At 42.4% G+C, this 18,099-nt stretch overlaps 1 protein-coding gene across 1 annotated transcript in view; it reads left to right on the top strand.

The window, feature by feature from the left end:
- Positions 1–17,410, top strand: part of ZBTB47 (zinc finger and BTB domain containing 47) — a 272,445-nt gene extending 255,035 nt beyond the window's left edge. The window contains 4 exon segments of the mRNA XM_029588335.1: positions 6,791–6,938; positions 9,191–9,306; positions 13,169–13,313; positions 14,389–17,410. Of these exon segments, the coding sequence (XP_029444195.1) occupies positions 6,791–6,938; positions 9,191–9,306; positions 13,169–13,313; positions 14,389–14,807 (828 nt within the window). The 3' untranslated portion in view covers positions 14,808–17,410.
- The last annotated feature ends 689 nt before the right edge of the window (positions 17,411–18,099 follow it).

The following is an 18,099-nucleotide window of genomic DNA, read 5'->3' as shown; positions in this document are numbered from 1 at the left end:
AAGCAGTTAACGGAGAATTCCGAGTACTAGTATTCAAGCGAGTGTATGACTTATGTGACCTAAATTTCCTGTCTTCAGCATTACCAGATATTGTAGCTCTTGAAAGTGAAACTGGGTTTCACTAGTGGAGATCTAGTAACACAGTCAGAAATCATTTGCTATAGTGATGTTTGCATCTAGTATGCATCACCAACCTGCTGATTCTCTGAATATCTGTAACAAGTTAATGAGAAAAGTTAGTAGTGCTGGTGGTAACAGAGGCATCAACGTGGCCGGGTGGTCTGACAGGTTGTGATGGTAGAATCGACTGGCAGTTGGGTCTATCTGGAAGACTGCAATACTGCAATTAACAAGAAATCTTAGCTGAAACGCAGGTACTCGCATTGCCAGGCCTGGCTAAAAGGCTACACGAGGGACTGGTGGGCTCTGTTTATATCATATTGGGGTGTTAGACTCAAACTAGCCCCCTGGACCAAGCTGCAAGTTTTGTAAGTAACTAGAAATCCTTGCACAAATGCAGGGTCTGTCTGGCAGGCTATACAGGGACCTCATAAGTTCCACAGCGATGTCAGCAGTACCTTGAAAAATGCACTGTTCTGCAGGGATTTAAATCTTCTCTGTGGCTTGGATGCCACCAGGATGTCTCCCAGTTTAATCCCAACCCTTCCCATGGTCGAGAAGAGGCCCTGGCCCCTGATGACATCATTGACAGGGGCCTCTTAAGTCCCACGGCGATGCTGGAGGTGCTGTCTGCCAGAGGGCCATGACTAAGGGGCTAGTCCCTTAGTGTGCCTCTTTGTGTACACTTTGTGTTGGTGCATTTGGTTACACTTTTTATTGGTTTTCTACTCTTTCTTTCATTGATTCACAATTTTCAATAGCTAGTATTTGTTTGTGTGTGCATTCTTTCTTTGAAATATGAGGGTATTTGTTAGTCTGTTTGCTTCTATGATCCTGGCCTGGGTTAGTATTTATTCCTTAGTTTTTTGTTTTTTCCCTTTTATAATGGCTATTCCTTTTGTTGTGGGCAATGGCTCATTTGATATGCAACTGTCTCCTAGATTGTATTATAAGAGATGTCTTACTCCAATCCCTCGGGCTGATCCCGTTTGTCCCATCTTTGGACCGGGGTGGTTTACTGAATGTTAGATCATTAAGTTCCAAGTATTTTCATGTTAGAGATCTAATTCTTTCTTACAAGCTTCAGTTTTTAGTTTTAATGAAACTTGGCTAAAGAATGGCGATACATATTGTCTATCACAGACCTATCCTCAAGGTTTCTCCTTTTTTTTTTCTTATTTATAAATGTCAAAGTAGACATCTGGATGGGGGGTTGCTATTATTTTTGATAAACAGCTATGCTTGAGAGAGCTGTCCTTAAAATATTATTCTCATACTGATAGAATGCTGGTACAGTCTCATTGTTTGTCTAAACCAGTGGTTCTAAACCTTTTTTTGGCTGGGACACACCTGACACATGCATGACACACTGAACATGTGACCATCATGGGGTTAAATGTAAACATGCATTCTGCATCCACAGGAATCCCCTCAACCCCCAGCAATGAGTGCAGAGCAAATCTAGGATATTACCCTGAACAACTCGCCTTACAAAAAAGATATTCTGGTTCTGATGACATCTCAGTAAAAGCAAAACAAACTCCCTTTACTACCAGCCACATTAGCCTTCCTTATGAAAAGACAGTAATTTACCACTAATGCATATCCTATTGAGAAAACACAACAAATAAGATTGATACAAATGCCTACATGCTAGTAAAATACCTCACCTCAGTCACACACCCTTCACCAACTACAGAAAAACCACAAATTATAAATATGGAGACAGAAACTGGAATGGAAAACCAAAAAAGCCATTCTGCATGCAGAGCAAACCTGGAGAAATGGGAAAAAAAATATAGCACCTAACAGACTCTCAGGATTTGCAATAATGCATACAAACTAACCCGCACAAAGTTACACCTGAATTATGGAACACGCTCAAACAGTAACAACCCTATCTAAGAAATACAACTATTAAACCAGGCCCTAAACACCAGTACATTTCCTATTGGGAAAACAGAATAAGCCAAGCTGCTATAGAGCCCCACACAGAAATAATTGTAAAGCTATACAAAAAATGTTACAAAACAGCCTCTGAACTGAATAATATCCAACAATTAAAAACTCATAAAAATTATTAAAACGTGTCCAAATATCAATAAAATATTTCAAAACAGCAGACATCGCATAATACCCAATAATTAAAATGGCAGTCAATCAAGAAAAATAAATTTAAAAAGCTAACTTTACTTACCCTCTCCAGCAACTCTCCTACCCCTTTCCCTTCCAGGCCAACAGCAGTCACCAGAAGCAGCAAGTGCTGCTGAAGCTCTGTCCTCACAGTTCTCTTCCTTAGAGCTCACAACCAGTCACTCACACACAATACCCAATTGGTCTCTCTTACACCAGTCATCTTCCTGACCAGTCTCTCTTTCTCTCACACAAAAACACATCACCTCCCTGACTAGTCTCTCTCTCTCTCAGTCACACTCATGGACTCTTAATTGCAAGCTCTCAATCACATACAAATGCTCTCGCATCCATTCACACCAGCTCTCACCCAGGCACCGATTCACACCTACAATCTCTCATTCTGGCACACATTCGCACCCACATACACAGGCTCTCACCCAAGCACCCACACATACAAGCTTTCAGAAGCACTGGTCTAAACTATCATTTTTGATCATTTATAATCCTCCAGATTCTTCTTTTGTTTCTATAACAAACCATGGAACTTGTGACTGCAGTTATTACTTCTCACCAAATCTTAATCATTCTAGGAGATTTTAATGTTCACTTTAACAAATTGGATCGACTTTTGGATAAGTATTTTGTTACTCTAGTTAATGAACTGGGGCTTCGACAATGGATCGATTTTCCGACTCACAATGCAGGTCATACTTTAGATTTAAGTGATTCTCTTTACCCTCTTAAGTATTCTTGGACAGATCACTGTTTAATCTTATTTTGTCTTAAATTGTCCCAATGTCATTGTCTAATTCATATCTATATAAAAATCTTAAAAATAAAGATATGGATTAATTGATAGACAATTTGGATTCCTTTCCTGATAACTTTACTTCATTATCTATCAAAGAACAAGTAATGTTTGGAATAGTGTTTTATCAATTACAATTGACAATACCACTCCTCTTAAACAGCGAAAATTAGTAATGTTTCATCTCTCCCTTGGTATCATTCAGGCCTGAGGTTGTTAAAAAGACAAGTACGCCATTACAAATGGATATGGCAGAAACATAAGTCTTCAGATAATAAGAGGAGATGGTCAGAAACTAACAGGCCTTTTTTTTCAGAGTTTCTTATGACAAAGAAGAAATATCTTTCCAATAGTATTTGTTCTGCTGAAAACAAAATTAGACAAATTGGCTAATCAACCGCTGTTAACTGTCTGTGAATTCTAATCTCTCTTTTGCTTTATTTTTCTCAGAAAAAGGGGAGAAAATTTGTAATTCTTTTTCTACTAATTCTCTACCAGTTGTTGATTGTCCTGCTGCTTTGAAATTGTTCTCATTTAATGAAATTAATAGTGTGGGTGTTAGTCTCCTTTTGAAGAGCCTTCATCTCACTTCTTCAATTTCTGACCCTTTCCCTTCCAAGTTTTTGTTGGAACCATCTCTTTCTCTTTTTGAGCCAATTTCTCAAATGGTGAATAAATCACTATCTAGTAATTGTTTTCCTAATCAACTGAAAATTGCAAGAGTTAAACCAATTCTAAAAAAAGGTTCTCTAGACCCCAGTATTTTGGCAAATTATAGACCAATTTCCCCATGTTGTCTAAAATTATTGCGAAAGTAGTTTTTAATTAACTTAATGACTTTGTTATTAAGACTAATGTGCTACATCCTAATCAGTCTGGTTTGCATTCTAACCATAGTACGGCATCAGCTTTGCTCTCATTAACTAATGATATCAGACTTCATTCTGAATTAGATGATGCTGGAATCTCTGTTTTTCTTGGTATGAGTGCAGCTTTTGATACCATCAATTAGTCCTTACCTATAAATCGCTTGGGAGAAATTGTCTAACGAATGAATTGGTTTACATCTTATTTCATGGATCATTCTTTTTGTATAGATTGGGCTAATGAAGTAGCTGACATCAGGCATCTGTCAACAGGAATCTCTCGACTCTATACTCTCTCCACTTTTATTTAATATTTTTATTTCACCATTGGCTACTCTTATTCAAGAAAATGGATGTTGGTCTTCATTTTGCTGAATGCATTCAGATTACCTTATTTGTTAAAATTTGCTCTAACTTTGATCTTAGTGTTCTAAATTCTTCTTTAGATTCAGTTGCTTCTTGGTTATTTGACCCCATCTGCGAGTATATCCTGCAAAGGCTGAAGCACTTTGGTGTGATCTCAGATCTTCAATTCCTTCTCTGATTCCTAATATGGCTGCTGCTCATATTCCCTTAAAAAATACTGCATCTACTTTGGGTGTGGTTTTGGTTTCTCAACTTTCCACAATTCATTAAATTTCATGTGTTGTTCAGAAATCCTTCTTTTATCTTAGATATATTCATCAGTTATGGCATTTTGTGGAGCCTCATGATCTAAAGACTTTAGTACATGCATTTAAAACATCTAGAATTGATTAATTATTGTAGCTCCTTGTTATTAGGTCTACCAAACTACAACTACTTCAGAATATATCAGCTAGGCTGATTTTTGGTCTCAAGAAATGTGATCACATATCTTCCATTTTAATACAATTATACTGGCTTCTGATTAAAGTGAATATGATAATTAAAGTTCTGTGTCTTACTTTTTTGAGCTTTACATACTGGTTCTCACATATATCTTGCTAAACTCTTATCTCCTTATACTACTTTGTTTTTCTCAGATGGGCCTACTTTCTTTATCTTTTTCTTCTTTGATTTGTCTAGAGTCGACTAGAGATCCTTCTTCTTCTTATTATTATTATTTGAGTTTTTTATATACCGTCATTCCATGTGAGAATCTTCTTTCAGTTAACAAGCTCCTCTGCTTTGGAATGCATTGCCACTGGAAATTCGTATTGAGGCTAACTTTACTAAGTTCAGGATGACAGCTAAAGCTTTACTTTTTTAAACAGGCATTTAGTACCTCACTGTAAACATCTCTCTGCAAACAATTTAGCTATAAACAAGTATTAACAATCACAAAATGGGAGAAACCCTTTTATACATCATTCCCTACATGAGGATCGTATAGGCTCTTCTACTGAAGATGGTGGAGAACACAGAAGGAAGACTAAAAGAACTGTCCTGGATAAGGAGAAATCTTGCAGCTACTCACATTCTGTGAATGGCAGCAGGGGGTATAGCCCTAGCAGTGGGGGCAGAATAACTGGCAGACTGGGTGGGCTGAGTGATCTTTTTCTGCTGTCATTACAGTGTTAAATATGATTTCACTGTTTTGAGTCTGGTGAGTGAATAAGATGAGCCCTCCTCCCCCACCAGCACACACATCGCCCCCTTCCCACATCACCCCTTACAGAACTACATAATCCTTTATTGTGGTCAACCACAACGACTCAAGTTTTCTTGTTACACATGTTACAAAGTTTTTAATGTTCTTCACAACCTCTGTTATAATTTATGACGACTCTCCACAGTCCAATTGTTACTCATGTTACAAAGTTTCAATGTAAAATAAGAAGTCTTATGTTAATAGATTCCTCTGTTACTCTGTAAACCGGTGTGATATGCCTAATTGAACATCGGCATAGAAAAACAAACAAACAAATAAATAAATAAAGTACTCTTTAATGCCAGGGTAGAAAAATCCCAGGCCCCTAAAATCTGGTGCCTGCATTGCCTAAGCCCAGGGCTGCTCCCTTGCCTTTGGGTTGCGTTTATGAAAAGTGGGGACAGGGGGAGGGGGGCTGAAGGAGGGGGAAGGAAAAGAGGCTGGAACGGGGGGGGGGGGGGGGGGGGGGACTTGAGAAAGGGGAAGTAACCAAAGGGGAAGGACGCAAGGGAGTGAGGTGGGAGGGGATGGTGGAAGGTAGAGCGCAGATAGGCAAAAATATTGAAATAAAGCAAAAAAAAAAAAAAAAAAAGAGAAAAACCACAAAAATATTATTATGAATTAAAAAAACCCCAACTTTTCTTTCCCAGGGATGGCTCATAAAACCTTTAGAGCAGTGTACAGGTTTTCAAAATAAATTTTTTCCACTCCTGCTCCTAAACTGCAGTATGGACCTACAGTTCACAAATTTGCCACCTCTTTGACGTACACCCCCCAGCTTATTGGTCCCCCAGAATCCCATCTTTTAAATTAATTTTCTCCACTTTTTTTTTGTTTTTGTCATATTTGTACCTTTCCTTTTAATAAAAGGTGCAGTACCCAGCTCTTGATGATGGGATGAACACATACATAGATGCTCTGCTTTAAAGGGTTTCTTTTTAGTTTGTACTCTTGTTATGCTTTTAGAGGTTACACCAGGATGGATCTTGGCTTAGCTTCCTGAGGACGATCATCACCGCGGCATCCTGGTCCTCCGAAGATGTATGATGGCCATAAAGACTTAAGTAAAGGGACATCCAAAAACTTGGTTGAAATGAAAAAAAAAATGGGAAATGAGTGTCTTCTTTGTGCTAAACAATGACTACGTCTTTCTCAGAAGTATCTCTATGTGACACCATTCTGTATGTATTTTTAAGCTAGTTTTTAACCACATTTGCTTTTTTTTTTTTTTTCCTCACCCCTTAACAGTGCATCACGTGTGGAAAGGCCTTTAAGAAACTTTGGTCCCTTCACGAACACAATAAAATAGTCCATGGTTACGCGGAAAAGAAGTTCTCATGTGAGATGTGTGAGAAGAAGTTCTATACCATGGCTCACGTTCGGAAGCACATGGTGGGTGAGTGTCCAGGGTTGCGAGGCGGGAGAGGTGTGACAGGGTGGGGGGGCCACCTTTGGGTTGGGATTTAAAAAGCATCAGTGGAATAATAGAAATGTGGAGCTATAAAGAGGACTTCCAAGGGATCGCCTAATCTAACCCCCCCCCCCCTCCCCACAGGCAGGATCTCCTGGGTTCTCGATTACCCCGGTCCGATGCTTATCCTAAAAACTACCTCGTTGCCGGGTAAATGGTTCCGGTGCTTAACATCCCTTCCAGCTAGAGAGAGTTCTGCCTGATCTCCAACGTAGTCCTCCCCCTGCTGCAATTTAAGGCTATTTGTTTCTGCAGCAAAGCCACGAGGAACCAGAAGTGTTACAGGAGCAGTGCCTATGCCTTAAGCACTGACTTTTAAAGCATCTGAGAAGTGTCAATGCAGAGTTATTTTACAGAGCCTGAAAATGGAAAATTATTCATGACAGTTAAATTGGTGTTTGTCATTAATACAATGTGGATCACAGCTGGGAACTTTCCGGATGACATCTGTAAGTTTCCAGGTTTACTGACTTTCCTCCCAAGTCTCCAGCAAGTTCACAATTATTAAGAGGCAGAGAATGTCTGCTTTTCCCTCTTTCCTCTTTTCTTTTCCTCCCACCTTTTTTGTTGTTTTTTTTTTTTGCTGCTCTGGCATTTGCTCCACAGCTAACCGGCTCGTCGTTGTCACTAAGGAGCGTTTACATGCGATGCTGCAGGAGCTGCAAATTCTCAATCACTGTGCGGCAATTTAAACAGTCATGCCCAAGGATAGAGAAGACTTGGCCAGCACAGCATTATGTCTAAAGGTGCTTCAAAGACAATGGAGAACCCTTTAGCTTTTGGGTAGATGAACAGAGCAACAAGAGTCTTGGGTGAGAGGAGACGGGACTGATGGGAGAAAAGAAGAAAAAGTGAGAGAGAGAAGGGGAGCTGTTAAAAAGTGGGGAAAAATGAAGAAACATGGGAAGGAGAAAATAGACATGAGGACAGAGAGAAGAGAAAGAGAGATTGTCTAGGAGACAAAGGGTGGGGGGAGTGTGGAGAACAACTGGCAGAAAGATGGGGGAGGGGGGGAAAGAAATTGAAACAAGAACAAACTGAGAGGGGTCAATGAAATAAGGTGCGCCCAGCCTAGCACACGGGTATACTTGTGGTTGGGCGCGTTTTAGGCATACAAGAATAGCATCCGATGCAGTAAGGAGATTAGCGCGTCCAAAACACGCGCCCTGACAAACCCGATAGCGCTCAGCACTTGTAAATCCCGTGTAGATGAAGACATTAACTATTACCTTCCGATGCAGGAAGGCTGGGTGTCCAATGCACATTTTTTTTTTAACACAGGGCATTTAACTCCAGTTCCAGAGATGGAGTAAAGTTAATGCGCAGACAAGGGCTCATTAGAAACATTAAAATATATGGCCCTCTGCCTTGCGATAAATGTGTCCTCCTTAGTATCACCCTGACTCACTGTGACTGGTGGAGAAAAATATACAGTATTTGTATTGATTTGATCATAAGGATGTGCACCTTTCTTCTGACGGCACAATTTAGATGCCTGTAGCAATGGGCACCTGATATAATAAACTTCAGCATTGAAATTGCTAAATGCACAATTGAATCTTTATGGGTAGAAATCCCTTGTGTGTCGGGGAAGAGAATAGTGATAGGGGTATACTACCATCCACCTGGACAAAATGGGCTGTGACTGGAGGTTGTTTAGGAGCAGGTTAGACAGACATACGGTCATTTTTTCTGGAGTAACCTGAGATCCGGTAAGACCAGTCCTCGAGTGCCACAAACAGGACTGGTTTTCAGGATATTTGCCTACAGGGCATGCAAATCTCATTCATATTCCTTATGAATATCCTGTTTTTTTTGTCACACTCCAGGACCGGAGTTGCCTGTGCCTGCAGGTGGAGGGGAGAGCCGGATGACCCCCTTCTCACCGTGTCTTTCTGTTCTGAGGTGTTGTGCCCTGCCTCCCTGCGGGGTATCCGGCCTCCGGGATCCATCTCTTAGGCTGGGGTCCACATGTAGGAGGGAATAAAAGGCTACAGTGGGATTTTAATCTGGTGGGGGTCGGGTGGGAGGGAGAGAGGGAGAGGCTGGGTGGGCTGTGTGCTTTGTTCAGTCTGCGCTCTCACCTTCTCTCGTCTTAGATGCCGATAAAAATTTCAGGTCCCTCCTTCCATTCTCTTGTGTTTTCTTCCCCTCCCCTCCCCCTCCCCCCTCTCTAGCTCACACGAGGGACATGCCATTCACGTGCGAGACCTGTGGGAAGTCGTTCAAGCGAAGCATGTCCCTGAAAGTTCATTCTCTGCAGCACTCCGGGGAAAAGCCTTTTAAATGTGAGGTGAGAGAGGTTTTCTTCCTTAATCCCTTCCCTCGCCGCCATCTTCTTGTGCCAACGCTGCACCCGCTTGGAACAGGGGAGGGGGGGGAGGGGCTGCAGAGTCCCTCATTCTGACCCTTTTGTCTCCCACCACTGAAATTCGTGCAGACATCACGCTTTTGGGAGCGTGCAGCACCCGTGCCTTTCTATTTGGATGTCACATCTGAAGAAGCCGTTGACTGACCCTCAAGTCCCTATTTGGTCTTCTGAAGAAAGGACTTCGAAACTCCCATGTACAACAACATTTTTTCAATAATTTTCATGTTAGTCCAATTCAGGGTATCCCCAGACTGCAAGGAATCTTTTTTATCAGTTCAAGTGGCTTAGAGGTTCAAGCCAGAATGGCGCAGAGTTTGCACTGTAAGCCCTGTGAGGAGAGTCCTCAGGATCCAGACGTGTACCCCGCAGCGCAGAGGTTCTCAGCCCAGTTCTCGGGGTACACCTAGCCAGGCAAGCTTTCAGGATATCCACAGAGAGAGATCTGCAAACATTGTAGGCAGTGCCAGCAAATCTGTGGATATCCAGAAAGCCTGACTGGGCTGAGAACTATTGCCATAGAGGAAAAGAGGTGTAGGACAGAGAAATTCAAACACCTCAAAGGTATAAGTGATGCACAAGAAGTGGCAGAGTAGCCTAGTGGTTAGAGCAGCAGGCTATGAACCAGGGAAGCCAGGCAGGTTCAAATCCTGCTGCTGCTCCTTGTGACTGTGGGCGAGGCCCTTTACCCTCTGTTGCTCAGGTACAAAACTTACTGTTGTGAGGCCTGTGAGGATAGGGAAATGCCTATAGTAACCTCAGCGTGATCTGCAATGAAGCGCCAAAAAGAGACAACATAATGCAAATATAGAAACAAATGTGATGGCAGGAAAAGACTGTATGGCCTATCTAGTCTGCTCATCCGAAAAATTAGCTTATGCATATTCACTGTGGATACCTGACTGACTAGGGTGGGGGGTACCTATCCAAGAAGAGGCTTGGGATCCGAGGTCATAGAACCAAGAGGACCTGGCATGGAACCGGAAAAGCATAAGGAAATAATTACGCGCAGAAGAGGTGCTGGATACATGGAACAGACTCCCAGTGGAGGTAAAGAGAAGAAAAATGTACAAGAATACAAAAAAATCACAGGGTAAGCACAAAAGATCTGCTGGAAGTGAGGGTCTGTGGTATTACATTTGTAACAGGAAGGGAAAATGGGCAGACAAGATGGGCCTGGCAGTCCTTGCCTGTCACCATTCTCTGTTTCGATACATGCTCAAGCAAAATTAAGGAAAGTGCCCCCAAGAAAACCAAATTCTGATGCGCTGTTAAAAATAAAACAGTTTCAAGTAGTTTCATCATGATTTCCTTTGCCACAATGCATGGAAGTCATACAGCACTGGAAAATAAAAACTTTTCCCATGCTCGGCATCCCTATATGCTTTTGCCAGCTATTTGAAGAGTGACAACTTTGCCCTGCAATGCAACCAGGGTGCTGCTAGGAATTCCTGAAAAATCGTTTGCTTTCAGCAGCCGAACAAATCTCCAAGCTTATCCTCACTCTGGATGCGAAGGCAGATTTGAAATCCACCAGGCATTTAGAAATGAACAGGTGGACCATGTCCTGTGCCTTGTAAGGTTGGCGTATGTATTGTGGCAAAACAAGTAAGGTTCTGGTACTCTGCCTACCGACATGCTTTGGACAGATGTGGAAGGAAATGATATGAGGGGCAGTGTTGAGAGGTTGAGCAGAAGATGGTGGGAACGAGCTTTTTTGCTTTGCTTTGGGAATTCTATGCTCATCTATTACACAAGAATAGTAGAAAACCAGAGGAAGAATCTCAGCTGGGCAGATTGAATGGACCATTTGGCTTTTACCCAGCATGCTGTAGTTACACAATGTTAGATTCCATATTAGGAGCTATCACCTAGGAAAAAGATCTAGGCATCATAGTGGATAATACATTGAAATTGTTGGCTCAGTGTGCCATGGCGGCCAAAAAAAGCAAACAGAATGTTAGTGATTTTAGGAAGGGAATGGTAACTAAAACAGCAATGTCATAATGCCTCTGTATTGCTTCACTGTGAGACCGCACCTTGAATACTGTGCCGCATCTCAAAAAAGATATAATTGCACTGGAAAAGGTACAGAGATGGGCAACCAAGATGATATAGGGCATGGAACAGCTTCCCTATCAAGAAAGGCTAAAGAGGTTAGGGCTGTTCAGCTGGGAGAAGAGATGCAGGGGGGGGAGGTATGATAGAGGACTATAAAATCATAAAAGGACTTGAATGGGTAAATGTGAATTGGTTACTTACTCTTTCAGATAATTCAAGGATTAGTGGGCACTCCATAAATTAGCAATTAGCACATTTAAAACAAAGCAGAGAAAATTCTTTTTCGCTCAGTTCTCTGGAATTTGTTGCCAGAGGATGTGGTTAAGGCAGTTGGTGTAGCTGGGTTTAAAAAAGGTTTGAATAAGTTCCTGCTCTTAATCAAATTGACTTAGGGAATAGCCACTGCTTATTTACATCATCAATAGCATGAGATCAGTTTAATGTCTGGGTCCTTGCCAGGTACTTGTAACCTGGATTGGCCTCAGTTGGAAGCAGGATGCTGGGCTTGATGGACCCTTGGTCTGACCCAGGAAGCCAACTTCTTATGTTCTTACTACGTTACTGTGATCCTGCTAGGAAACTAGATTCCCTGTTCAGATCTCCAAAATATTCCTTACTGGCTGATTGTTAGTTTGTGTCCATTTCTATGCACTAGTTTCATGCATTTTACTGAAGGTTTGCATACTAATTCTTCAATTATTATGTAGCATGGAGCTTTGGGGTTTTTCCACAATTAATTGCTCACAGTTACACCGATACCTTATGCTTCCAGACAGCTGCTAAGAGCTATGATGGAAGCACCCGGGATCACTACAGCCCGTGATCCTGGGCCACATAAGTGCATATTTTAAGGTACTGGGTAGGTAGGTGGGTGGTTGGCCCTGGGTAGGGATGGTAGCGTAGGTGAGGGGGGGAATTTGGAAGGTGGCGACTTTGCCAATTTTGTTCAATTTTTTTTTTCCTGGGGCAAAAGGGGTGAGGCCTGGAGGGCCATCTCTGTGATTTTGATATAGAAGGAGTTTGTGAGGAGAGGAGGGATCATAGCTAGCAAGGGCTTTCTTATATTTGAGATAGGAGGGTTGGGAATCCGGATGGGCCATGGTGAATATATATAATATATATATATTTTTTTTTTTTTTGTACAGGACCGCCCTTAACCAGATATCCTTTGAAGATATCCAGTTAAGTGGCTGGTTATCCAGCCACACAAGGCCGTGTAACTTTAGACCTAACCATCCATATTCAAAAGCTGACCAGTTAGGTTTAAGGTTATCCGGATAAAGATAACTGGATAACTTTAATCAAGGATATTCAGTGGGACGTTTAAACCACTAAATATCCAGGACAAGTTATTCGGTGCTCTGGCCTTCCGGTTACCGCTGAATGGAGCTGTTTGCCTATTGGAAATAAAAAAAAAAGAAGTAGGGGTTTTAAATGTCCTGAGAGTCAAGAACACATGAAAAGTGTGAGCCAGCGACCACAGAGTGCTCGGCTGTGTGTGGCAGAAATGTAAGTAGAATTGGACGAATGGTTCAAAGGTTATTATCAGGGAGACAGACAGACACGACGATTTTTGCATGGAAAAGAAAGCGAAAGTACTTGGTCATTGCTAATTGAAAAAATCAAGGCAAAATTAGACTGGCTGTGCAATAAGGAGCCATAAGACCCCCCTCCCCATGACCTAGAGTTGACTGACCCGCGCTCCCCTGCTTCTCCTGTCCCTCAGAACTGCAACGAGCGATTCCAGTACAAGTATCAGCTGCGTTCGCACATGAGCATCCACATCGGCCATAAGCAGTTCATGTGCCAGTGGTGCGGGAAGGATTTCAACATGAAGCAGTATTTCGATGAACACATGAAGACGCATACCGGTAAGAAAAGGGCCGAGCCCGCTCTTTCCGCTCCTCCTTCCTCCCCCCCCCGCAGTCCTCCTTCGCTGGCGGCCCTTTCTCTACCGGACCCCCTTGCCCGGCTGTTCGTGTCACTTGCAGTGCTGCAGATGGAGCTTCGTGTCATTGCGGGGGGGGGGGGGGGGGGGAGGCCTGGTTTTCTTTTGAAACCTCTGCCTTATTAATTGTGTACAGCAAGCGCGTGTAAGGGCAGAAAAAACCCGACGATGAGCTGTGGCCTTCATAATCCGGGTGCCTTACGTACGTACGCGCAGCCACTCCAGTCACGGTTGTCTTGCCAGGGATCCCGTTGATCTCTCTTGACTCCAGAAGGATGGCCAGGGTCAGAATTCATTGGGATGGGAGTTTGGGGGGGGGGGGAGGGGAGAACCAGTCTACGCCATGATGGCCCCCCCTCCCCCGGCTTTGTACCTTCTGTGGTTCCCGACCGGCGGCAGATTGAGCAGTGGTAAAACTAGAGCTCTGCCCTCTGCTTTTCTCATCTGGATTCTGCTGCTCCTGGCCATGTCCTCGGCCAGTGAAAACAGCAGGATGTGACATGGACACCCCTCTCCCCCAGCCAGTGCCCTCATTCTTAGGGACCCGTATTCACATTTATTTATTTATTTATTTAAAAACTTTTCTGTACCGTCATTTAGTAATGTACCATCACAACGGTTTACATTTAGGCACGAATAGGTTTGGTTTCTAGGTTATCCATAGTGTGCCAATATTTACGGTTACATAGATCAATAATATAATCTAAATGAGAAGTGGGATGAGGTTACCATTTATATGATTGTCAGGATAATCATATATGTGTATACTGTTTTCATTTAATATTTAATATTATTATTTAATAACATAATTCTACTTTTTATATATATAGGTGACTTTCAGCTGGAAGTGTTGACGTTTGTTTTGTTTTGTTTTGGTTTTTTTAATTCTGGGTGTTTTGATCTCAGTGCCGTTCTCTAACCTCTCCTGTTGCTGTCCCTGGTTTTTGGTCCGTGCGTGCAGCAGTAACTGATGTGTCTCAATGCCCCTGCCTTCGCAGGAGAGAAGCCCTACATCTGCGAGATCTGCGGCAAGAGCTTCACCAGCCGGCCCAACATGAAGCGCCACCGCCGGACGCACACGGGAGAGAAGCCCTACCCCTGCGACGTCTGCGGGCAGAGGTTCCGCTTCTCCAACATGCTGAAGGCCCACAAGGAGAAGTGCTTTGGGGTCAGCAACCCCCTGACCTCCGAAAACCCCAGTAACAACCTTGTGAGCCTCTCTGCCTCCTCCCAGAGCAGTGACTTGCCTGACCAGGCCAACCCTGGCCTCCCACCCTACTCCCCGCAACAGCAGCACCCTCACGTCCTCCCGTTGCCACTGCTCCATTCTCTCCCTCAGACCCTCCCCCCGCCGCCTCACTTACCCCCTCCACCGCCTCTATTTTCAGCTGGCAGGATAAACACGAACAATAGCTAGACGGACATGTACTGACCTGCCACTCAGAAGTGCCCTCCAGTCAATGCCTCGCTCCAGGACGATGAAATCTTCCCTTTTGGGTTTGTTTTTTTGTTTTTGTTTTTTTTAATTTTACAGTCCTTGTTGTTTTCTACATCTTTTGAGTTGCCCATGAACCGTTCCATGGAGGGGGCAGAGGAGCTGGGCTTAAGCTATGATGTAAAAAGGAGCAATCGTGACGCCAAGCAGCTCAGATAACGCTGTATGAGCTGATAGAAAACTTGTTGGACCTTGGTTGTTTAAATTGCACCTGCTGTGTACCATGCAATCTATATACATTTTTTTTAAGTTAAAAGCTCAGTAAGTATAGTAGCGCCCACCCTGTACCCATCCAAAAATGTTACTGTCAAGTCACTATTTTTAAGTCTCTGTTAGCGGCTCCCCCTGTAACTTCCCCGTGTACCCAGTCGGCAGGCACGTGAGCATCGCGCACAGTGGATCCGATTGGCCCGCCTCGGATGTGATGTCGCCAAGGGCATCACGAGTGCTGGAGGGCAGGCTTGCAAACTTGGCTGGGCTCAGAAGTGCGGAAGAGCGGTTTACAAAGTTAAAAATATGACTGGCTTGTGAAATTTTTGCACATGGTGAGTGTTACTCCCTGCTGTATTTTTTTTTTTTTAAATATTGCACAGCATAGAGTGGGTACGGTTACCTTTTAAAAGAAAAAAAAAAGCAAGGATGTGGACAAAAGGGAAGAACAGCTCCAGAGCTTTTCCTGCTAGGGGTTTAATTTTAATTTTTTTTTTTTTTTGTGCTTAAAATGTTTTAATAATGTTTAATATATTTTAAGATATTTCTTAAATATTGTAGTGCTACTTATTTTCTTTTGAGTTTTAACTGAAAAGGAATTTGCTTCTTCCTCCTCCTCCTCGTCCTCCCTCGCTCCCTTTTTCTTTTCTTTTCTTTCAGCTTTGCCATAGACTGTGCAGCATGCTGCAGGCTTGGTGAGATGCTGGATTTTGGGGGTCAGAATGGTGATGCAGCACGATAGCACTGGTGTTACTTTATTCTGAAAGCACCTCAGGAAGCGTATAAATAGCAATAGCAGCCTCCATACACAGGGTCTGTGACTGGGAGCGAGGAAAGTTAATTGTTGCTGGGGAAAGGGCTTTTATCCCAGGTTGTTGTCCTGTGTCTTGCACATTGTTGTTTATATAGAGAATGTTGATACTGTACATATATAGGGTATTTGATTTGGTGGTTCTGCTTTCATCCCTTGTTGCCTCCATCCCCTGTACTCATCGCTCATTCCTGCCCTCCCCTTTTCCCTCTGCCCCCCAGAGCTGTTGTAGGTCCTAGATATGGCTAGAGTAGAGGCAGAACGGCTAAAGGAAGCAGACGGGGGGGACCTTGCCACCAACCTTCATGGGAAGAGGTATCTACTAAACCATCTCCACTCATCTTTTTAAAGCTTCGTCCTATACTGGACTTTAACCGGACACGAGTCAACATTTCTCTTGGCGCCATAAAGTTCCTACGTAGCTTAATCGTGGATCCCCATGAAACAAAGATCATTCTTATTAAGAGAGTAATTTTCAACCACGTGCCCAAGTCCTCAGATGTACGCAGAAGGGAGTGCGGGGAAATGTATGCTCATACTTTGTAAACTGTGCGGTGGCAGCAATACCATTTATAAAATACTACATTATCTCTGCCCCCGTACCTTTCAGTTCACGCACATTTTAGTAATTGCAGGGAGCAGCATGCTTTCCACGCCGAATTTAAAAAAAAAAAAAGTGCATGCGCATGTTTTCCATACAAAATAATTGTGAAGCACGCATAGTTACCGGAGTTTTTTTTTGCACGGAGGCAGGCATTTTATAAAATACGTGTGAACTCTGCTTGTGAAAATACTTAAATTCTGCGCATGCTCGCAACCACCTTCACCGCTTAACCCAGACCTCCCACCCAAAAATTGGAGACAAAAGGCAAGTTCAGTTTCGGTTCCAGGGACAAATTTTGTAGGTGCAAAAGCGCTCATATAAAAATGTAAAAATATTAAAGCCCACATTGACAGCTGCAGGCAAAAGATCCATTGTTGCTCCCTACCTAACAAATCCTTTGCATGATCACCACCTCGTGGACTGGAATCTGTCTTATCAATAATAGAGCATTTGAATTCATGCTGAGCTTATCATGAATTAGTGGGGCAGCACACTCTTTCTTCATACACACACACACACACACACACACACACACACACACAAAACCTAGGTAGGCTTCCATTCACACACACACACAAAACCCAGGAAGAGAGTGATGGGGTGCGGGTGGACACTAACTGCCAGCATTTAAAAGCAACAACCCTGCTTATGAAAAGACAACACTGCAAAGATTACACCAGGCCCTAAAACACCAATACACCTCCTATTATGAAAACAGAAGAAACCAGACTGCTATAGATCCCAATAGAAAAACTATATTCTAGCAGAACACCTCACTTTGGTCATACACAGAGAACACAGACAGACCTTCACCAAATACTGAATAAAGAGACCACAAGCAGAAACAGAAACATGGACAAAAATTGAACTGGAAACTACTACAAGCCAGAATCTGTATGCAGTGCAACAATGGAAAAAATACGGAAGCATCATTCCTCATAAAACATCAAACAAAATCAAGCAATATAAAACATCAATCATAATAGTAAATAAAGCCATATTAATAAAAATGATAAATATTTTAAAGAAGGTAACAAATAAACATCCAATAATGAAAAAATCATATAAAAATGTTTTAAAATTTCCCAAACAATAAAATATTTCAAAACAGCAGAAACATCAAATAACATCCAACAATTAAATCACCTGGTCTCCATATCTGGGAACTTTTAATTTCTAGATTCCTTGAGATTGTCATAGATTAGTGGGGAGGAAGAGGTATGTTGTTGTACAACACTCGCACACACATACCGACTCGCTATCATACTCACATGCTGTCTGTCACAGATACACAGGTTCTCTCTCAGTCACATGCCCACCCAGACACATGCTGTCACACAATATCAGAGACTAGTTAGTTTCATTGGTAATGAAATCTGTGAGTTCATTTGGATTATGATACGGCTTTTTACCTGAAATGGTTGGCTATTACAGATGCTGGTAGTGTTTTTGGTTTGTGAACAAGTGATTAAATTGAAAGCATTCCAACACCCTAGAATTAGAGACATTTTTAAATCAATATTTTTCTTTATCACTCACATGATTTACTATACATAGTGAATATTAAAAGATCTGTGAGAGCTAGAATG

Source organism: Rhinatrema bivittatum, chromosome 2 (genome assembly GCF_901001135.1).
Source record: "Rhinatrema bivittatum chromosome 2, aRhiBiv1.1, whole genome shotgun sequence".
NCBI lineage: Eukaryota > Metazoa > Chordata > Amphibia > Gymnophiona > Rhinatrematidae > Rhinatrema > Rhinatrema bivittatum.
The sequence above is the reverse complement of the archived record's forward strand: the minus strand, read 5'-3'. Positions and strand labels throughout refer to the sequence as shown.